The sequence below is a fragment of the Scyliorhinus canicula genome, chromosome 7, assembly GCF_902713615.1.
Source record: "Scyliorhinus canicula chromosome 7, sScyCan1.1, whole genome shotgun sequence".
NCBI lineage: Eukaryota > Metazoa > Chordata > Chondrichthyes > Carcharhiniformes > Scyliorhinidae > Scyliorhinus > Scyliorhinus canicula.
The window spans coordinates 123193691-123217904 of record NC_052152.1 but is presented as its reverse complement, the minus strand read 5'-3'; the positions used below and the strand labels follow the sequence as shown (position 1 = coordinate 123217904).

Below are 24214 nucleotides of genomic sequence, written 5' to 3'. Positions count from 1 at the left end.
GCATGATCTCCTCTGGGTTCACCAACTAGGGGGACCGGCCAGGAGCATGGATATCACCCTGCGCCACCCCCCGGCCATCCTCTCCGATGAACACCCTCCATGCGCCACCCCCTGCTCCCCTTGCATCCCCCTCCTTCATTCCTACCTGGCTCACCATGGAATGCGGGCCCTGGATTGGCAGTAACAGCGGGTTTGGCTCATGGGTTGGAGGATGATTAGACCCCCTTCTGGAATGATCTCTGGTTGCTCCGCATCTTTCGAAAACGTCTGACCCCTGCCCACGGTAGCATTTTCCATCATCCTCCTAAGTGATCCCTGCATGCGAGCTGGTCATTCCAGCAACACGGTTCCAACAAAATCCTGGGCTGGCGGAGGTGGGGATGGGTGTGGGACACAAGAGTGATGAGCTCTGGCTGAATTGCAGTCCCTAGGTGAAGCCTACTCACAAACCCCCCCCCCCCCCGCCCCAGACCTGACCCCAGGCCAGCCCATCCCTCACACCATTCTGACAAAGCACTGAGGCAGGTTGTAACATCCTGCACAGATGTTTACTGTGAATAAATATATACAGGTTTGTGCCCGAGCCCCTAATACTATATTGTGCCCTGCAGCTGTGCCAACTTAACTGGGTCGACTTTTCTGGCCTTACTGGCCTAACGCTACGCCTAGGTAGAACCCCACGCTGTAAATCAGGAGTGGAGGCAGCCTCCTGCGGTTCCCACCCTATGAGCTGGTTTCCCTTTGGCGACGGTCTTCTGGAGTGAACGGTCCTGGATGGGCCCGACTGCTGCTCAGGTGCACCAGGTGACATTGTGCCACCATGATCTGCCTGCTACCCATGTGATGTACCAAGGGGGGGGGGGGGGGGGGAGGGGGGGAGGGGGGGAGTCCAAGGCGCTGCAGTGTTCCAGCACCTCCCCTGTGGTAGTCACCGGCACGGGCCGATCACCTCCTCCTCCCTTGGAGTTCCTGATGGACCCTGGGCTACTCCATTGGACGAGGGTGTGAGCGGAGTTAACCCTTGGGATTCCTCCACCATCTGGTGCTCCCAGTCCTAGAGGCCCGCTCTCGTCTCAACCAGGGTCCGCATGCTCGCTGTCATGGAGCACAGGGAGTGGACCACCTTTGTCTGGGACGACGTCACATTACCCATTGACTGTGTCACCACCTTCTGGGTCTGTGCCACATCAGTCAGTGGCTGCGCCATCTCCCTCTGGGACTGGGCCACCTCCCTCTGGGTCGACCAGCACGTGGGGAATGCTGCCGATGCTCTCAGCCGTGGCCCGCTGTGACTAGACCACGCTCATGAGCGCCTATGCAATGTCCAGATGGCACTGGTACATGGCTGCCTATGAAGGGGCAGTCCAGTTCTGGGCCTCGGCCATCACCTGCACAGATGGCCCCAGGCCTTGGACAACTTGACCCATGACCAAGAACTTCGCCCCCATGGCCTCATCCTTGGATGCCACCAATGCGGTGTCGGCCTGTAGCACAGATGGTCGGCACCAACTCCTGCTGCTGCATGCGATTGGTTACCTTCAACTGCACCTGCAGGTGCTGGATGCTCGCCGACAGCGCTTCATGCAGTCCCTGGCTATGCACTGCATCTCCACAATCGATTGGACATCTGCTCCAGAAGCCCAAAACCCATCTAGATGGCAGCTAAGGTTATGGGGTCAGTCTTCTCTCCGACCGTCTGCCCCTTCGGGGATTCCTACCTCCATCTGAAGCACCATAGAAACATAGAAAAATAGGAGATAGGAGCAGGAGGAGGCCATTTGACATGATCATGGCTGATCAACCAACTCAATAACCTAATCCTGCTTTCTCCCCATAACCCTTGATCCCATTCGCCTAAAGTGTCATATCTAGCCGCCTCTTGAATGCATTCAATGTCTTAGCCGCAACTACTTCCTGTGCTGATGAATTCCACAGACTCACCACTCTTTGGGTGAAGAAATGTCTCCTCAACTGTGTCCTAAATGGTGTCCCCTGAACCCTCATACTGTGACCCATGGTTCTGGACACACACACCATCAGGAACATCCTCCCTGCATCTACCATATCTTGTCTTGTGAGAATTATATAAGTCTCGATGAGATCCGCCCTCATTCTTCTGAACTCCAATGAGAACAACACTTATCTAGTCAATCTCTCCTCATATGACAGTCCTGCCATCCCTGGAATCAGTCTGGGAAACATTTCCTGCACACCCTCGAGAGTAAGAACATGCTTCCTCAGAAAAGGAGACCGAAACATAGAACATTACAGTGCAGTGATGTGTTAGGCAGGTTGGTTCGATGTGGACTGCACTCGATGCAGGGAAGTTAGAAACTGACGTCTAACACTGGAGAAGATCCAACACTGTTTTATTCAACTATAGAACTGCTGTGCATATTCAGCTGTGGGTCGACACTATACTGATCTGACTGGAGACCTGGTACTAGCCTGACCAGACTTACTAGCTACCGCATGGTGTTTGCACTGTCTAGCTCGTGGACTCTGACTGTCTCAGTGGTTGGGTCCAGAGAGAGCGGGAAACATAGTGCCCTCTGGCTTTATAGTGGTAGTGTCCTGTCTGGTGATTGGCTGTACTGTGTTGTATGCTTACTAGTCATCCGATGTGTCAATCGCTGCCTGTCTGCATCTCATTATATACATGAATGGATATTATGACACACAGTACAGGCCCTTCTGCCCTCAATGTTGCGTCGACCTGTGAAACCACACTAAAGCCCATCCACACTATTCCCTTATCATCCATATGTTTATCCAATGACCATTTAAATGCCCTTAATATTGGCGAGTCCACTACTGTTACAGGCAGGGCATTCCACGCCCTTACTACTCTCTGAGTAAAGAATCTACCTCTGACATCTGTCCTATATCTATCTTCCCTCAGTTTAAAGCTATATCCCCTCTTGCTGGCCGACACCATCAGAGGAAAAAGGCTCTCACTGTCCACCCTATCTAATCCTCTGATCATCTTGTATGCCTCAATTAAGTCACCTCTTAATCATCTTCTCTCTAACGAAAACAGCCTTAAGTCACATAGAACATACAGTGCAGAAGGAGGCCTTTCGGCCCATCGAGTCTGCACCGACCCACTTAAGCCTTCGCTTCCACCCTATCCCCGTAACCCAATAACCCCTCCCAACCTTTTTGGTCACTAAGTGCAATTTATCATGGCCAATCCATCTAACCTGCACGTCTTTGTACTGTGAGAGGAAACCGGAGCACCCGGAAGAAACCCACGCAGACACTGGGAGAACGTGCAGACTCCGCACAGACAGTGACCCAGCGGGGAATCGAACCTGGGACCCTGGCGCTTTGAGCAGATCACTACCTCGATTGTATGAGCAACACCCTTAATAAACCTCTCATCGTGTTTTACAAGAATCCAGAGTGTGTGCATCTCCATATCTTTTCCCATTGTGGCAACAAAGAACTATAACAGGGAAGAAAACTGTCGACAACAATTGATGCAAAAAAAAAAAATCGCCGGAAAGAAGATTTCCATCAACTAATTGTGGGACAGCATCGAGAACAGCAGTAGGTTATTGGGACAGGGCTCACGCACACACAGGCGATGAGCGAAGCGATGCCCCCATCCCTCAGCCTTTCCTCATAAGATCTTCCCTCCATACCAGGCAACATCCTGGTAAATCTCCTCTGCATCCCTGGATCGGAAGGGATTTATCCAAGGATTCTCTGGGAAGCTAGAGAGGAGATTTCAGAGCCTTTGGCTTTGATCTTTATGTCATCATTGTCTACAGGAATAGTGACAGAAGACTGAGAATAGCAATTGTTGTCCCCTTGTTCAAGAAGGGTGTAGAGACAACCACGGTAACTATAGGCCAGTGAGCCTTACTTCTGTGTGGGCAAAGTCTTGGAAAGGAGTATAAGAGATAGGATCTCAGATTGGCTGCAGGACGTACTGAAGGGGGAGGGTGAACAGCCAGTTGTCGTGGTGCATATAGGCACCAACGATATAGGTACAAAATGGGATGAGATCCTACAATCAGAATTTAGGGAGTTAGGAGATAAGTTAAAAAGTAGGACCTCAAAGGTTTGCTACCTCAGGATTGCTACCAGTGCCAGGAGACAGTCAGAGTAGAAATTCAAGAATATCAGATGAATACGTGGCTTGAGAGATGGTGCAGGAGGGAGGGTTCAGATATTTGGGACATTGGAACCGGTTTCTGGGGGCGGTGGGGACCATTACAAATCAGATGGTCTGCACCTGGGCAGGACTGGAACCAATGGCCTAGGGGTGCTTTTGCTAACACTGTTGGGGCAGGTTTGAACTAATGTGGGATGGGAACCAGATTAGGAAGTTAGAGGTCAGTAAAGAGGCAGGCATCTAAAGCCAGTAAGGGTACTAGATAATAAACTCATGTGATTAAGGGGGAAGAGTAGACAGGGAAGAGATGATGAACGCAAAGGGACAGGTGGTCGAGGTGCATTTGTTTTAATGCGAGAAGTGTAGCAGGTAAGGCAGATGAACTTAGGGCTTGGATTAGTACCTGGAATATGATGTTATTGGTATTACTGAGACTTGGTTGAGGGAAGGGCAGGACTGGCAACTGAATATCCCAGGGTATAGAGGGATAGAGAGGGAGGTGAAAGGGATGGAGGAGTTGCAATACTAGTCAGAGATGATATCACAGCTGTGATTAAGGAGGTCACGATGGAGGTTTCGAGCACTGAGGCAATATGGATAGAGCTAAGAAATAGGAAGGGTGCAGTAACATTGTTGGGACTTTACTACAGGCCTCCCAAAAGCGAGCGTGAAGTAGAGGTACAAATATAGAAAAATGTAGGAGTAATAGAGTGGTTGTGATGGGAGATTTTAACTTCCCCAACATTGAATGGGACTCTTGTAGTGTTGGAGGCGTAGATGGAGCAGAATTTGTAAGGAGCATCCAGGAGAGTTTTCTAGAGCAATATGTAAATAGTCCAACTCGGGAAGGGGCCATACTGGACCTGGTATTGGGGAATAATCCCGGCTAGGTGGTTGAAGTTTCAGTCGGTGATTACTTTGGGAATAGCGATCGCAATTCCATAAGTTTTAGAATACTCATGGACAAAGACGAGAGTGGTCCTAAACGAAGAGTGCTAAATTGGGGAAAGGCCTAGTGTAACAAAATTCGGCAGGAGCTAGGGAATGTGGATTGGGAGCAGCTGTTTAAGGGTAAATCCACATTTGAAATGTGGGAGTCTTTTAAGGAAAGGTTGATTAGAGCGCAGGACAGACATATCCCTGTGAAAATGAGGAACAGAAATGGCAAGATTAGGGAACCATGGATGACGGGTGGAATTGTGAGACTAGCTAAGATGAAAAAGGAAGCATACATAAGATTGAGGCGACTCAAAACTGATTAAGCTTTGGAGGAATATCGCTAAAGTAGGACAAATCTCTAACACGCAATAAAGAGGGCTAAAAGGGGTCATGAAATATCTTTGGCTAACAGGGTTAAGGAAAATCCCAAAGCCTTTTATTCGTATAGAAGGAGCAAGAGGGTAACTAGAGAAAGGATTGGCCCACTCAAAGACAAAAGAGGGAATTTATGCGTGGAGTCAGAGGAAATGGGTGAGATTCTTAATGAGTACTTTGCATCGGTATTCACCAAGGAGAGGGACATGGCGGATGTTGAGGCTAGAGATGGATGTTTAAATACTCTAGGTCAAGTCGTCATAAGGAATGGGGAAGTTTGGGGTATTCTAAAAGGCATTAAGGTGGACAAGTCTCCAGGACCTGATGGGATCTATCCCAGGTTACTGAGGGAAGCGAGGGACGAAATAGCTGGGGCCTTAACAGATATCTTTGCAGCATCCTTGAGCACGGATGAGGTCCCGGAGGATTGGAGAATTGATAATGTTGTCCCTTTGTTTAAGAAGGGTAGCAGGGATAATCCAGGGAATTATAGACCTGTGAGCTTGACGTCAGTTGGTAGGCAAACTGTTGGAGAAGATACTGAGGGATAGGATCTTTTCACATTTGGAAGAAAATACAAACCTAATAGAATTCTTTGAGGAAGTGACAAAGTTAATTGATGAGGGAAGGGCTGTAGATGTCATATACATGGACTTCAGTAAGGCGTTTGATAAAGTTTCCCATGGCAGGTTGATGGAAAAAGTGATGTCGTATGGGGTTCAGGGTGTACTAGCTAGATGGATAAAGAACTGGCTGGGCAACAGGAGACAGAGAGTAGTGGTGGACGGGAGTGTCTCAAAATGGAAAAGGGTAACTAGTGGTGTTTTACAGGGATCCGTGCTCGGACCACTGTTGTTTGTGATATACATAAATGGTCTGGAGGAAAGTATAGGTGGTCTGATGAGCAAGTTTGCAGATGACACTAAGATTGGTGGTGTTGCAGATAGTGAGGAGGACTGTCAGAGAATACAGCAAAATATCGATAGATTGGAGAGTTGGGAAGAGAAATGGCAGATGGAGTTCAATCCAGGCAAATGCGAGGTGATGCATTTTGGAACATCTAATTCAAGAGCGGGACTATATGTCAATGGAAGGGTCCTGGGGAAAATTGATGTGCAGAGAGATCTGGGTTCAAGGTCCATTGTACCCTGAAGGTGGCAACGCAGGTCGATAGACTGGTCAAGAAGGCATACAGCATGCATGCCTTCATCGGACGGGGTATTGAGTACAAGAGTCGGCAGGGTCATGTTACAGTTGTATATGACTTTGGTTAGGCCACATTTGGAATACTGCGTGCAGTTCTGGTCGCCACATTACCAGAAGGAATGTGGATGCTTTAGAGAGGGTGCAGAGGAGGTTCACCAGGATGTTACCTGTATGGAGTGGTGCTAGCTATGAAGAAAGGTGAGTAGATTAGGATTATTTTCGTTGGAAAGACGGAGGTTGAGGGGGGACCTGATTGAGGTCTACAAAATTATGAGATGTATGGACAGGTGGATAGCAACAAGCTTTTTCCAAGAGTGGGGTGTCAATTACAAGGTGTCACGAATTCAAGGTGAGAGGGGAAAAGTTTAAGGGAGATGTGTGTGGAAATTTTTTTACGCAGAGGGTGGTGGGTGCCTGGAACGCTTTGCCAGCGGAGGTGGTAGAAGCGGGCACGATAGCATAATTTAAGATGCATCTAGACAGATATATGAACGGGCGGGGAACAGAGGTAAGTAGATCTTTGGAAAATAGGCGACAGGTTTAGATAAAGGATCTGGGTCGGCGCAGGCTGGGAGGGCCGAAGGGCCTGTTCCTGTGCTGTAAATTTCTTTGTTCTTTGTTTAATACGTCTGAAAATTCTGAATGAACACTGGTCACCGGGCGTCAAAACTGCCGAAATCGGCCGATGCCGAGAAAAATCATGTCCCTACCATTTTGTGTGGGCGCCGTACTTTTGTTCACAATGTCCGTGAAAACCATGCTAAGCTAGGTGCGAAGTCATTTGGCCATTAGGAGTTTTGCGGGAGCTACTCCATCACCGCATGTGGGGTGGTCCTATATGAAAACGAAAACCGATCCAGTCTCTGTCAATCGACCCAGAAGACTGCTTCTTTAGGCCTCGTTTAATGTCTGCACCTGTGCGCTCCGCCAACCCATTGAAGCCGGGTGGTATGGGTTAGGGTTATGGCGTATACCGTTCGAACATAGAACATAGAACAGTACAGCACAGAACAGGCCCTTCGCCCTCGATGTTGTGCCGACCAACGATCACCCTACTTATACCCCACGTAACCCGTATACCCATAACCCAACAATCCCACCCATTAACCTTATGCACGGGCAATTTAGCATGGCCAATCCACCTAACCCGCACATCTTTGGACTGTGGAGGAAACCGGAGCACCCGGAGGGAAACCCACGCACACACGGGGAGGACGTGCAGACCTCCAACACAGACAGTGACCCAGCCGGGAAATCGAACCTGGGACCCTGGAGCTGTGAAGCATTGATCTAACCCCATGCTTACGTGAGGCCCCAGTCATCTTCATGAACCTCGCAATCTCCTCACTTGTGAACAGAGTGCCGTTGTCTGGTGACCAGCACCTCGGGGAGGCCGCTGGGTACTAAAAGACAAACGCAGCTTCTTGATTGTTGCGCAGGACATTGTGCCTACCATCTCATGTACCCTATGCCATTTAGATTGGGCATTGATTAATAAAAGGAACATGGATCCTTGAAAAGGGCCGGCGAAATCCGTATGCAAGCGCGCCCAAGTGATGGAAGCTTCTGATGCTCCTGGCAAATGGAGCAGTTTTGGGCCACCTTCTCAATGTTGGTGTCGAGGCCTGGCCACCAGACATAACTCCGTGCCAACATTTTCATTTGGTCACACCTGGATGCCCATTGTGCAAGTCTCTCAGTATCAGCTCCTGTCCTTTTTTCCGGGACAATCACATGCATCCCCACAAAAGGATGTCGTCTTCCATGCTAAATTCTGACAGCTTGGGGGAAAATGCCCGCAACTCGCCTGGGAGCTGTCTATGCTGTCCCACCATACAGGACTATGTGCCGAACCTTTGACAGGACTGGCTCCGTCTGGGTCCACTCACGGATCTGTGATGCCGTGACAGGCAAAGTGTCCATAAATTTTAGGATTGCAACCACCTCACCGGTCGTGGGGGTTGACATGGGGCCGGTTGATAAAGACAATCGGCTCAGTGCGTCGGCATTCGCTATCTGAGTTCCTTGTCTGTGCTCCAGAGAAGACTCATAGGCAGCGAGCAACAAAGCCCAGCGCTGGATCCGTGCGGAACCAATGGGCGGTATTGGCTTATCCTCTCGGAAAAGTCCCAGCAGAGGCTTATGATCAGTCACTATAGTGAAGTGGCGGCCATACACATACTGGTGGAAGCGTTTCACCGCAAAGACCACAAAGGTTAAAATGTTGCCCCACTAAGTTCACAAGTTCATCAAACATTTTGGTGTCTGGCACAGCTGGGTACATAAGGCTCCTAATCACCCCAAACGTATACGGGCCGCAGGCGGTGAGCAATATGACCACCTGGAGACCGTTTTCGGTGATGTTGTTTGCCCGGAAATAGTAACGCATCCGTTATGCGTACTGGTTCCAGCTTTCCAGCGCAGCGTCAAAACATCCAAACGTCCATACAGAGGCATGGTGTAATAGAAAACAACTTCCAACCTGTATCCAACAAAAATCCAGGGAGGTGGCTTCAGCAGTGTAGACAGCTATTCACTTTAATCCTCATCACCAGTTTTGTGAGGGTCACGAAGAATCCAGCACGAGTTGAAGGATAGAAAGAACATAGAACATAGAACGATACAGCGCAGTACAGGCCCTTCGGCCCTCGATGTTGCACCGACATGGAAAAAAAAAACTAAAGGCCATCTAACCTACCCTATGCCCTTATCATCCATATGCTTATCCAATAAACTTTTAAATGCCCTCAATGTTGGCGAGTTCGCTACTGTTGCAGGTAGGGCATTCCACGGCCTCACCACTCTTTGCGTAAAAAACCCACCTCTGACCTCTGTCCTATATCTATTACCCCTCAATTTAAGGCTATGTCCCCTCGTGCTAGCCACCCCCATCCGCGGGAGAAGGCTCTCGCTGTCCACCCTATCTAACCCTCTGATCAAAGAAATGACATTTATTTACAATAACATATATATACTTCCCTTGCTGCTCACTCTCCTCTAGCCGGTTCCAAACTGGCCAACTTTATTTATGCAGGGAATCTGCTAATGATTTCTCCGCCCCCCTCATTGGGGAAGCTCATACTCCCAAAGGATTGTGGGATTGCCATTAGTCCCCAGCCAGTGGTAAGCAGGCAGGTTATAACAGTAGGAATAACAGCAAAAGGGATTATTATTTAAATGATAAAATATTAAAACATGCTGCTGTGCAGAGGGACCTGGGTGTCCTAGTACATGAGTCACAAAAAGTTGGTTTACAGGTGCAACAGGTGATTAAGAAGGCAAATAGAGTTTTGTCCTTCATTGCTGGAGGGATGGAGTTTAAGATTAGGGAGGTTATGCTGCAACTGTTAGTGAGGCCACACCTGGAGTATTGTGTTCAGATTTGGTCTCCTTACCTGAGAAAGGACATACTTGCGCTGAAGGGTGTACAGAGGAGATTCACTAGGTTAATCCCAGAGTTGAGGGGGTTGGATTACGAGGAGAGGTTGAGTAGACTGGGACTGTACTCGTTGGAATTTATAAGGATCTTATAGAACCATATAAAATTATGAAGGGATAGATGCGGGCAGGTTGATTCCACTAGTGGGTGAAAGCAGAACTAGGGGGCATAGCCTCAAAATAAGGGGAAGTAGATTTAGGACTGACCTTAGGAGGAACGTCTTCGCCTAAAGGGTTGTGAATCGATGGAATTCCCTGCCCAGTGAAGCAGTCGAGGTTCCGTCATTGAACGTTTTGAAGAAAAAGATAGTTTTTTGAAGAATAGAGGAATAAAGGGTTGAGGTGTTCGGGCCGGAAAATGGAGCTGAGTCCACAAAAGATCAGCCATGTTCTCATTGAATGGCAGAGCAGGCTTGAAGGGCCAGATGGCTACTCCTAGTTCTTATGTTTTTAATGTTCTTATAAGGCAGGAATTGAACCTGGGTCCCTGGTACTGTGAAGCAGCAGTGCTAACCACTGTGCCATTGTGTCACCCGTAATTGTTAAACTGGGTAGGATATTAAAGGGTGTGGGGAGTGAGGGGGGAGAAAGGGATTAGACTATCTGGGATATTAAAGGGTGCAGGGAATGAGGACGAGAGTGTTAAACTGGGTAGGATATGAAAGGGTGTAGGGAATGAGGGGGAGATTGGGATTAGACTGGGTGATATGGGGCAGCACGGTAGCATTGTGGATAGCACAATCGCTTCACAGCTCCAGGGTCCCAGGTTCGATTCTGGCTTGGGTCACTGTCTGTGCGGATTCTGCACATCCTGCCCGTGTGTGCATGGGTTTCCTTCGGGTGCTCCGGTTTCTTCCCACAGTCCAAAGATGTGCAGGTTAGGTGGATTGGCCATGATAAATTGACCTTAGTGTCCAAAATTGCCCTCAGTGTTGGGTGGGGTTACTGGATTATGGGGATAGGGTGGAGGTGTTGACCTTGGGTAGGGTGCTCTTTCCAAGAGCCGGTGCAGACTCGATGGGCCGAATGGCCTCCTTCTGCACTGTAAATTCTATGATATAGGGAAAATATTGGGAAAAATACAGACATAAAATTATTGGATTGAATGGTCTATTTCTGTCTGGAACAATGTGATAGAATATAGAGTTCTAAAGCTATTTGATCTGCTAATTAAGTCACTGTGAATTTCCTTGTATCTTCTCATGGAGTTGTTTCTCAGAATTCAGATGTTTTTCATGATTGATTAATGTTGACCAATTGAAGTAGCTTTCCATTTCTCCTTTTGTAATGGGCACGCGATCCTCACTGTCACTTGCTTTGTTTTCTAATTTACATTACTTTGAGCTTTTCACAATATTCAACTCCATTGGGTCTGTATTTTTATTTGCAGGTTCTGCTGAATTACAAGCAGGAAATGGATTGTGGTGCTGTGTTACTCAGTCCTCAATGGGTTGTCACTGCTGCTCACTGTGTGTATGGTAAAAACATGGAAGATTTTGAAATTGTAGCCGGTACGTTGTTCAACGACAGCTAACAGAGTCGATTCAACATTGAGTGAAATTCATTCTGATTATAAACACAGAAGCACTTCACAGAGCTACATTCAGAATTGTTGGGTCCCTGGGGAATGCAAAAAGGAACCGAAGAAGTCAAAGGGGCTGGGAAAAGAGGAAAAGGGAGAGGTGAAGGGAAACTGGGAACAGTAATGCGGAGCTGGGGAAAGGTAAGAGTCATTGAGTCATAGATAGAGAGGCTGATAAAGGTGAATGAGAACACAATGAGGGCAAGAGGCAAATCACCAATTGAACAAGGAAGGGAAACGGAGAAAGGGGAAGGAGAAGCCAATTGTCCTAAGGATTAGGATGGCCCAGGATCAAGTATTCACATTAGATTGGTTTGGGATTGTGTTTTGGGGATAAAAATCAGTTTGGGATTGCGTATTGGGTTAAAAATAGTTGGGATGGCGTATTGTGATTAAATTGGTTGGGATGGTGTATTTAGATTAGATTGGTTTGGAATGTGTATTTGGGACTAATTTAGCTTGTGATTGCGTGTTCAGTATTACTTTGGTCCAGGATTGTGTATTCGGGATTAGATTGAATTATGATCATGTACTCTGCATTAGACTGGTCCGAGATTGTGTATTTGGATTAGATTGATTTGAGTTTGCGTGTTCAGGATTAATTGGTTTGGGATTGTTTATTTCATGGTATCATGATAATCCTTACAGTGCAGAAGCAGGCCATTTGACCTATTAAGTCTGCATCGACTCTCTGAAAGAGCACCCCACCCAGACCAATTTACCTGCTCCATCCCCGCAACCCACCCAACATTTAATCATTTTCAAAATCAAATATATTTGTGTCATAAGTAGGATTACATCAACAGTACAATGAAGTTACTGTGAAAATCCCCGAGTCATCACATTCCAGCGTCTGTTCGGTACACTGCGGGAGAATTCAGATTGTCCAAATTACCGAACAGCAAGTCTTTCAGCCTTGTGGGAGGAAACCAAGCACCCGAGGAAAACCACACAGACATGGGGAAATATTCAGACAGTGACCCAAGCTAGAATCGAACCCGGGTCCCTAGCACGGTGAAGCAACTGTGCTAACCACTGTGCTGCTAGTGCTGTCCTCTCCTTTGGACACTGAGGTCATTTATCATGGCCAATCCACCTACTTTGCACATCTTTGGACTGTGGGAGGAACCAGATCACCTGGAAGAAACTCAAACAGACACAGGGAGAACGTGCAAGCTCCACAGTCACCCAAAGCCGGAATTGAGTTTGGATCCCTGCACTGTGAGGTCCCACTGTGCCACCATGCTGGTTAGATTGGATTAGATTGTTCTGGGATGGTGTATTTGGGCTTAGATTGATTTTGATTGTATTTTAAGGATTATATTGGTTTGGGATTGTGCATTCGGGATTAGATGATTCAGTATTGCGTATTGGGATTTTGATTACTGGGATTGTTTATTTGGGAGTAAATTATTTTGGGATTGTATTTTTGGGATTAGATTAGTTTAGGATTATGTATCAGGATTGGATCGTTTTGAATTGTGTAGTCTGGATTAATTTGACTGGATTAGGGGGCAGCATGGTGGTACAATGGTTAGCACTGCTGCCTCACAGCTCCAGGGATCCGGGTTAAATTCAACCTTGGTAACTGTCTGTGTGCAGTTTGCACATTCTCTCTGTTTCTAAGTGGGTTTTCTCCGGGTGCTCCGGTTTCCTCCCACATTCCAAAGACATGCAGGTTAGGTGGATTGGACATGCTAAATTTCCCCTTAAAGTGGGGTTGCAGGAAGAAGACGGGCGATTGGACCAATGTAGTATGGTCGTTTAAATGGTCAGTGCAGACTCGATGGGCATGAATAGGCCTCCTTCTGCAGTGTAGGGGATTCTATGGATTTGTGTTTTCGGGATTCGATTGGTTTTGGAATTGTGTGTTCGGGATTAGATTAGTTTGGGATTTGGATATTGGGATTAGATTAGTTCGAGGTTCTGTATTCAGATTAGAATTTTTTGGATTTTTTAGAATCATAGAATCATAGAATTTACAGTGCAGAAGGAGGCCATTCGGCCCATCGAGTCTGCACCGGCTGTTGGAAAGATCACCACACTTAAACCCACACCTCCACCCTATCCCCGTAACCACACCTAATTTAAGGGCAATTTAACTTAGCCAATCCCCTCACCTACACATCTTTGGACTGTGGGAGGAAACTGGAGCACCCGAAGGAAACCCATGCCGGAAACGAACTTGGAACCCTGGAGCTGTGAAGCAACTGTGCTAACCACTGTGCTACTATGCCGCCTAATACTAATACAGAGCATTAGATTAGTTTAGGATTGTGCATTCGGGTTAGATTGGTCTGGAATTGCAGATTCATGGGTTAGAATTGTTTGGAATTGTGCATTCAGGGCTAGATTGGATTGGGATTGTGTACTTTAAATTGGTTTGGAATTGCATATTCAGAGTTAGATTAGTTGGGATTGGGTATTCAGGGTTATATTGGTTGGGGATTGTGTATTTGGGTGTTTAATTGATTTGGGATAGTGCATTCGGGAATGGATTGGTTTAGATTATAGGATCATAGATATACAGGGCAGAAGGAGGCCATTAGGCCCATCGAGTCTGCACCAGCCCTTGGAAATAGAAACCTACTCAAGCCTATGCCTCCACCCTATCCCCATAACCCCATCTAACCTTTTTAGACATTAAGGGCAATTTATCATGGCCAATCCACCTAACCTGCACATTTGTGGACTGTGGGAGGAAACCGGAACACCCGGAGGAAACCCACACAGACACAGGGAGAACGTGCAGACTCCGCATAGTGACCCAAGCCGAAATCGAACCATGGGACCCTGCAAGCTATGAAGCAACTGTGCTAACCATGTGCTACCGTACTGATTACATATTGGTGGTTAAATTGGTATGGGATTGTGTATTCCATATTTGATTGTATGGATTGTAACATTCGGGATTAGAAAGGTTTGGGATTGTGTATTTGGCGTCAGATTGATTTGGGATTGTGTATTCCATAATTAATTGGTCTGAGATTGTGTATTTGGGATTAGAATTATTTGGTATTGCATATTCAGGATTACAATAGTTTGTCAATCCAAAAATACGAGGTGTTGGGCGTCTTGAAAAATATTAAGGTAGATACGCCCTCAGGGCCTGATGGGATCTACCCCAGAATACTGAAGGAGGCTAGAGAGGAAATTGCTGAGGCCGTGACAGAAACCTTTGGATCCTCACTGTCTTCAGGTGATGTCCTGGAGGACTGGAGAAAAGCCAATGCTTTTGAATACCCTTTGAAGGGTAGCAAGGATAATCCAGGGAACTACAGGCCGGTGAGCCTTACATCAGTGGTAGGGATATTACTGGAGAGAATTCTTCGAGACAGGATCTACTCCCATTTGGAAGCAAATGGACGTATTAACGAGAGGCAGCACGGTTTTGTGAAGGGGAGGTCGTGTCTCACAAACTTGAGAGTTTTTCGAGGAGGTCACAAAGATGATTGATGCAGATAGGGCAGTGGATGTTGTCTATGTGGACTTCACTAAGGCCTTTGATAAGGTCCTTCATGGAAGACGGGTACAAAGGTGAAGTCACACGGGACCAGGGGTGAGCTGGCAAGATGGATACAGAACTGGCTAGGTCATAGAAGGCAGAGAGTAGCAATGGAAGGGGGCTTTTCTGATTGGAGGGCTGTGACTACTGGTGCTCCACTGGATTAGTGCTGGGACCTTTGCTGTCGTAGTATATATAAATGATTTGGAGGAAAAATGTAACTGGTCTGATTAGTAAGTTTGCAGATGACACAAAGGTTCGTGGAATTGCGGATAGCGATGAGGACTGTCAGGGGATACAGCAGGATTTAGATTGTTTGGAGATTTGGGTGGAGAGATGGCAGATGGAGATTAATCCGGACAAATGTGAGGTAATGCATTTTGGAAGGTCTAATGCAGGTCGGGAATATACAGTGAATGGTAGAACCCTCAAGAGTATTGACAATCAGAGATATCCAGGTGTACAGGTCCACAGGTCACTGAAAGGGGCAAAACAGGTGGAGAAGGTAGTCAAGAAGGCCATACCTAACCGAAGGCTTGCCTTCATTGGCCGGGGGTATTGAGTATAACAAATTGGCAAGTCACGTTTCAGCTGTATAGAACCTTAGTTAGGTCACACTTGGAATAGTGTTCAATTCTGATCGCCACACCTACCAGAAGGATGTGGAGGCTTTAGAGAAGGTGCAGAAAAGATTTACCAGGATGTTGCTGGTATGGAGGGCATTAGCTATGAGGAGCGGTTGAATAAACTCGGTTTGTTCTCACTGGAACGATGGAGGTTGAGGGGCGACCTGATAGAGGTCTACAAAATTATGAGGGGCATAGACAGAGTGGATAGTCAGAGGCCTTTTTCCCAGGATAGAGGGGTCAATTACTAGGGGTCAAGGTTTAAGATGCGAGGGGCAAGGTTTAGAGGAGATGTACGAGGCAAGTTTTTTACACAGAGGGTAGTGGGTGACTGGAACTCGCTGCCGGAGGTGGTGGTGGAAGCAGGGACGATAGTGACATTTAAGGGGCATCTTGACAAATACATGAATAGAATGGGAATAGGGGGATACATAGCACATACAATGCAGGAGGAGGCCATTTGGCCCATCGAGTCTGCACCGACCCACTCAAGCCCTCACTTCCACCCTATCCCCGTAACCCGATAACCCCTCCTAACCTTTTTGGACACTGAGGGCAATTTATCATGGTCAATCCACCTGACCTGCAGGTCTTTGGACTGTGGGAGGAAACCGGCCACCCGGACGAAACCCACGCAGACACGGGGAGAACGTGCAGACTCTGCACAGACAGTGACCCAGCGGGGAATCGAACCTGGGGCCCTGGCGCTTTGAAGCGACAGTGCTATCCACTTGTGCTACCGTGCTGCCCCATACGGACCCAGGAAGCGTAGAAGATTTTAGTTTATATGGGCAGCATGGTCGGTACAGGCTTAGAGGGCTGAAGGGCATGTTCCTGTGCTGTACTTTTCTTTGTTCTTGGATTATATCGGTTTAGGTTGCCTATTTGGGATTAGATTGGTCTGTCATTGTCTACTTGGGGTTAGATTGGTCCAGAAGTGTATGCTTGGGATTAGGTTGGTTTGGGATTGTTTATTTTGCATACAATTGGTTTGAGATTGCGTATCCTGGATTAGATTGGTTTGGGAATGTGTGTTCAGTACTAGATTGGTCTGTAATTGTGAATTTGAGGTCAGATTGATCTAGTATTTTGCATTAGGTTGGTTTGGGATTGAGTATTCGGATTAGATTGGTTTGGGATTGTTTACTTGGTATTAGATTGGTTTGGGATTGCATAATCATGGTTAGATTGGTTTGCGATTGTGCATTCAGGGTTAAATTGGTTGGGGATTGTGTATTCGGGGTTTGATTGGTTTGGGATTGTGAATTGACGATTGGATTGGTTTAGGTTTTGTGAATTTGAATTTGTGATTCAATTGGCATGGGATTGCGTATGTGGGGTTAGATTGGTTTGCGATTTCATATTTAGGATTAGAAAGGATTGGCATTGTGTATTCGGAGTTAGATTGATTTGGGATTGTGTATCCCATATTTTATTGGTCCAGAATTGTGTATTTGGGAATAGGATTGTTTGGAATTGTGTATTTAGGATCTGATTGGTTTGAGATTATGCATTTAGTGCTAGGTTGATATGGGATTGTGTATTACAGATTAGATTGGTCCAGGATTATGTATTCGGAAAAATTAGATTGGTTTTGGAATGTGTATTCAGGATTAGATTGGTCTGTCATTGTGCATTTGGGGTTAAATTGGTCCAGAATTGTGTATTCGGGGTTAGATTTGTTTGGGATTGTATATGGCACGGTTGCACAGTGGATAGGACTGTTGCTTCACAGTGCCAGGGACCTGGGTTTGATTCCCAACTTGGTTCACTGTCTGCGCAGAGCCTGCACATTCTCCCCATGGCTGCGTGGGTTTCCTCCGGATTCTCTCGTTTCCTCTCACAATTCCAAAAAACGAGCTTGGTATTAGAAAGGTTTGGTATTGTCTATTCAAGGCGAGATTGATTTGGGATAGTGTATTAGATTGGTTTGGAATTGCATATTCGGGATTGGATAGGTTTAGTGTTGCATATTTGTGATTAAATCAGTGTGGGAATGTGTATATGGTGTTGAATCGCTTTTTGATTGAGTATTTGGTATTAGAAAAGTTTGGTATTGTCTATTCAAGGCGAGATTGATTTGGATAGTGTATTGCATATTGGTTGCTTTGAGTTTTTGTAAGGGGATTAGAATTGTTTGGAATTGTGCATTCAAGATTCGATTGGTTTGGAATTGTGTGTTTGGGATTGTGTTAGATTGTATTCAGTGTTAGATTGATTTGGGACTGTATTCCATATTAGATTGGTCCGAGGTTGTCTATTTAGAATAATTAGATAGCTTTGCGAAGGCGTATTTGGGATTAGTTGGTTTGAGATTGTGTATTTGCGGATAGATTGGTTGGGGATTTGTGTATTCAGGGTTAGATTGGATGGGCATTGTGTATTCAGGGTTAGAGTGGATGGGGATTGTGTATTCAGGGTTAGATTGGATGGGGAATGTGTATTCAGGATTAGATTGGATGGGTATTGTGTATTCAGGGTTAGATTGGTTGGGTGTGTGTATTCAGGGTTAGATTGGATGGGGATTGTGTATTCAGGGTTGGATTGGATGGGTATTGTGTATTCAGGGTTAGATTGGATGGGTATTATGCATTCAGAGTTAGATTGGTTGGTGATTGTGTATTCATTGTTAGATTGGTTTGGGATTGTGTATTCAGGGTTAGATTGGATGGGATTTGTGTGTTCATGGTTAGATTGGATGGCGATTGTGTATTCAGGGTTAGACTGGATGGGTATTGTTTATTCAGGGTTAGATTGGTTGGGGATTGTGTATTCAGGGTTAGATTGGATGGGTATTGTGTATTCAGGGTTAGATTGGATGAGGATTGTGTATTCAGGGTTAGTTTGGTTGGGGATTGTGTATTCAGGGTTAGATTGGTTTGGGATTGTGTATTCAGGGTTAGATTGGATGGGGATTGTGTATTCAGGGTTAGATTTGATAGAGATTGTGCGTTCAGGGTTAGATTGGTTGGGTATTGTGTATTGAGGGTTAGATTGGTTGGGTATTGTGAATTCAGGGTTAGATTGGTTTGGGATTGTGTATTCAGGGTTAGATTAGATGGGGATTTTGTATTCAGGGTTAGGTTGGATGGGGATTTTGTATTCAGGGTTAGATTGGATGGGTATTGTGTATTCAGGGTTAGATTGGGTGGAGATTGTGTATTCAGGGTTAGATTGGTTTGGGATTTTGTATTCAGGGTTAGATTGGTTTGCGATTTTGTATTCAGGGTTAGATTGGTTGGGGATTTGTGTATTCAGGGTTAGATTGGATGGGGGTTGTGTATTTCGGATTAGATGGGATGGCTATTGTGAATTCAGGGTTAGATTGGTTTGGGTGTGTGTATTCAGGGTTAGATTGGATGGGTATTATGCATTCAGAGTTAGATTGGTTGGTGATTGTGTATTCATTGTTAGATTGGTTTGGGATTGTGTATTCAGGGTTTGATTGGATGGGGATTTGTGTGTTCATGGTTAGATTGGATGGCGATTGTGTATTCAGGGTTAGACTGGATGGGTATTGTTTATTCAGGGTTAGATTGGTTGGGGATTGTGTATTCAGGGTTAGATTGGTTGGGGATTGAGTATTCAGGGTTAGATTGAATGGCGAATGTTTATTCAGGGTTAGATTGGTTGGGTATTGTGTATTCAAGGTTAGATTGGATGGGTATTGTGTATTCAGTGTTAGATTGGATGGGAATTGTGTATTCAGGATTAGATTGGATGGGTATTGTGTATTCAGGGTTAGATTGGTTTGGGTGTGTGTATTCAGTTTTAGATTGGATGGGGATTGTGTATTCAGGGTTAGATTGGATGGGTATTGTGTATTCAGGGTTAGATTGGATGGGTATTATGCATTCAGAGTTAGATTGGTTGGTGATTGTTTATTCAGGGTTAGATTGGTTGGGGATTGTGTATTCCGGGTTAGATTGGTTTGGGATTGTGTCTTCAGGGTTAGATTGGATGGGGATTGGGTATTCAGGGTTAGATTGAATGCGGATTGTGTATTCACGGTTAGATTGGATTGTGGTTTTGTATTCAGGATTACATTGGATGGGAATTGTGTATTCAGGGTTAGATTGGATGGGGATTGGGTATTCAGGGTTAGATTGTATGGGGATTGTGTATTGAGGGTTAGATTGGTTTGGGATTGAGTATTCAGGGTTAGATTGGTTTGGGATTGTGTACTCAGGGTTAGATTGGATGGGGATTGTGTATTCAGGGTTAGATTTGATAGAGATTGTGCGTTCAGGGTTAGATTGGCTGGGTATTGTGTATTGAGGGTTAGATTGGTTGGGTATTGTGAATTCAGGGTTAGATTGGTTTGGGATTGTGTATTCAGGGTTAGATTAGATGGGGATTATGTATTCAGGGTTAGATTGGTTGGGGATTGTGTATTCAGGGTTAGATTGAATGGCGAATGTGTATTCAGGGATAGATTGGTTGGGTATTCTGTATTCAAGGTTAGATTGGATGGGTATTGTGTATTCAGTGTTAGATTGGATGGGAATTGTGTATTCAGGGTTAGATTGGTTTGGGATTGTGTATTCAGAGTGAGATTGATTTGGGATTGTGTATTCTGGGTTAGATTGTTTTGGGATTGTGTATTCAGGTTAGATTGGTGGGGATTGTGTATTCAGGGTAAGATTGGTTTGGCATTGTGTATTCAGGGTTAGATTGGATGGGGATTGTGTATTCAGGGTTAGATTGAATGGGTATTGTGTATTCAGGGTTAAATTGGATGGAGATTGTGTATTCTTGGTTAGATTGGTTTGGGATTGTGTATTCAGGGTTAGATTGGTTTGGGATTGTGTATTCAATGTTAGATTGGATGGGGATTGTGTATTCAGAGTTAGATTGGTTGAGGATTGTGTATTCAGGTTTAGATTGGTTGGGGATTTGTGTATTCAGGGTTAGATTGGGTGGGGATTGTGTATTCAGGACTAGATTGGTTGGGTATTGTGTATTCAGGGTTAGATTGGTTTGGGTTTGTCTATTCACAGTTAGATCGGATGGGGATTTTGTATTCAGGGTTAGGTTGAATGGGGATTTTGTATTCAGGGTTAGATTGGATGGGTATTGTGTATTCAGGGTTAGATTGGGTGGAGATTGTGTATTCAGGGTTAGATTGGTTTGGGTTGTGTATTCAGGGTTAGATTGGTTTGCGATTTTGTATTCAGGGTTACATTGGTTGGGGCTTTGTGTATTCAGGGTTAGATTGGATGGGGATTGTGTATTCAGGATTAGATTGGATGGGTATTGTGTATTCAGGTTTAGATTGGTTTGGGTGTGTGTATTCAGGGTTAGATTGGATGGGGATTGTGTATTCAGGGTTTGATTGGATGGGTATTGTGTATTCAGGGTTAGATTTGATGGGTATTATGCATTCAGAGTTAGATTGGTTGGTGATTGTGTATTCATTGTTAGATTGGTTTGGGATTGTGCATTCAGGGTTAGATTGGATGGGGATTTGTGTGTTCATGGTCAGATTGGATGGCGATTGTGTATTCAGTGTTAGACTGGATGGGTATTGTTTATTCAGGGTTAGATTGGTTGGGGATTGTGTATTCAGGGTTAGATTGGATGGGGTTTGTGTATTCAGGGTTAGATTGGATGAGGATTGTGTATTCAGTGTTAGTTTGGTTGGGGATTGTGTATTCAGGGTTAGATTGGTTTGGGATTGTGTATTCAGGGTTAGATTGGATGGGGATTGGGTGTTCAGGGTTAGATTGAATGCGGATTGTGTATTCACGGTTAGATTGTGTTGTGGTTTTGTATTCAGTGTTACATTGGATGGGAATTTTGTATTCAGGGTTAGATTGGATGGGGATTGGGTATTCAGGGGTAGATTGGTTTGGGATTGTGTATTCAGGGTTATATTGGATGGGGATTGTGTATTCAGGGTTAGATTGGTTGGCGATTGTGTATTCAGTATTAGATTAGATATTTATTTGATATTCAGGGTTAGATTGGTTGGGTTTGTTTATTCAGGGTTAGATTGGATGGGGATTGTGTATTCAGGGTTAGATTGGATGTGCATTTTGTACTCAGGGTTAGGTTGGATGGGGATTTTGTAGTCAGGGTTAGATTGGATGGGTATTGTGTATTCAGTGTTAGATTGGATGGAGATTGTGTATTCAGGGTTAGATTGGTTTGGGATTGTGTATTCAGGGTTAGATTGGTTTGCGATTTTGTATTCAGGGTTAGATTGGTTGGGGATTTGTGTATTCAGGGTTAGATGATGGGGATTGTGTATTCAGGATTAGATTGGGTGGGTATTGTGTATTCAGGGTTAGATTGGTTTGGGTGTGTGTATTCAGGGTTAGATTGGATGGGGATTGTGTATTCAGGGTTAGATTGGATGGGTATTGTGTATTCCGAGTTAGATTGGTTGGTGATTGTGTATTCATTGTTAGATTGGTTTGTGGTTTTGTATTCAGGGTTACATTGGATGGGAATTGTGTATTCAGGGTTAGATTGCATGGAGATTGTGTATTCAGGGTTAGATTGGTTTCGGATTGTATATTCAGGGTTATATTGGATGGGGATTGTGTATTCAGGGTTAGATTGGATGGGGATTGTGTATTCAGTGTTCGATTGGTTTGGGATTGTGTATTCAGAGTGAGATTGTTTTGGGATTGTGTATTCTGGGTTAGATTGGATGGGGATTGTGTATTCAGGGTAAGATTGGTTTGGTATTGTGTATTCAGGGTTAGATTGGATGGGAATTGTGTATTCAGGGTTAGATTGAATGGGTATTGTGTATTCACGGTTAGATTGGTTGGAGATTGTGTATTCTTGGTTAGATTGGTTTGGGATTGTGTATACAGGATTAGATTGGTTTGGGATTGTGTATTCAGGGTTAGATTGGTTTGGGATTGTGTATTCAGTGTTAGATTGGATGGGGATTGTGTATTCAGGGTTAGATTGGTTGGGGATTTGTGTATTCAGGGTTAGATTGGGTGGAGATTGTGTATTCAGGACTAGATTGGTTGGGTATTGTGTATTCAGGGTTAGATTGGTTTGGGTTTGTGTATTCACAGTTAGATCGGATGGGGATTTTGTATTCAGGGTTAGGTTGGATGGGGATTTTGTATTCAGGGTTAGATTGGGTGGAGATTGTGTATTCAGGGTTAGATTGGTTTGGGATTTTGTATTCAGGGTTAGATTGGTTTGCGATTTTGTATTCAGGGTTAGATTGGTTGGGGATTTGTGTATTCAGGGTTAGATTGGATGGGGATTGTGTATTCAGGATTAGATTGGATGGGGATTGTGTATTCAGGGTTAGATTGGATGGGTATTGTGTATTCAGGGTAACATTGGATGGGTATTATGCATTCAGAGTTAGATTGGTTGGTGATTGTGTATTCATTGTTAGATTTGTTTGGGATTGTGTATTCAGGGATTGATTGGTTAGGGATTTGTGTATTCAAGGTTAGATTGGGTGGGAATTGTGTATTCAGGACTAGATGGTTGGGTATTGTGTATTCAGGGTTAGATTGGTTTGGGTATGTGTATTCACAGTTAGATCGGATGGGGATTTTGTATTCAGGGTTAGGTTGGATGGAGATTTTGTATTCAGGGTTAGATTGGATGGGTATTGTGTATTCAGGGTTAGATTGGGTGGAGATTGTGTATTCAGGGTTAGATTGGTTTGCAATTTTGTATTCAGGGTTAGGTTGGTTGGGGATTTGTGTATTCAGGGTTAGATTGGATGGGGATTGTGTATTCAGGATTTGATTGGATGGGTATTGTGTATTCAGGGTTTTTTTGGTTTGGGTGTGTGTATTCAGGGTTAGATTGGATGGGGATTGTGTATTCAGGGTTAGATTGGATGGGTATTGTGTATTCAGGGTTAGATTGGATGGGTATTATGCATTCAGAGTTAGATTGGTTGGTGATTGTGTATTCATTGTTAGATTGGTTTGGGATTGTGTATTCAGGGTTTGATTGGATGGGGATTTGTGTGTTCATGGTTAGATTGGATGGCGATTGTGTATTCAGGGTTAGACTGGATGGGTATTGTTTATTCAGGGTTAGAATGGTTGGGGATTGTTTATTCAGGGTTAGATTGGTTGGGGATTGTGTATTCAGGGTTAGATTGGATGGGGTTTGTGTATTCAGGGTTAGATTGGATGAGGATTGTGTATTCAGTGTTAGTTTGGTTGGGGATTGTGTATTCAGGGTTAGATTGGTTTGGGATTGTGTATTCAGGGTTAGATTGGATGGGGATTGGGTGTTCAGAGTTAGATTGAATGCGGATTGTGTATTCACGGTTAGATTGGGTTGTGGTTTTGTATTCAGTGTTGCATTGGATGGGAATTTTGTATTCAGGGTTAGATTGGATGGGGATTGGGTGTTCAGAGTTAGATTGAATGCGGATTGTGTATTCACGGTTAGATTGGGTTGTGGTTTTGTATTCA

General features: G+C 45.1%; 1 protein-coding gene across 1 annotated transcript in view; it reads left to right on the top strand.

Annotated features, from left to right (window-relative positions):
• The window catches only part of LOC119969125 (coagulation factor VII-like), a 198819-nt gene that overhangs the window by 166875 nt on the left and 7730 nt on the right, over positions 1–24214 (top strand). Inside the window, 1 exon segment of the mRNA XM_038802342.1 lies at positions 11472–11592. Within this exon segment, the coding sequence (XP_038658270.1) occupies positions 11472–11592 (121 nt within the window).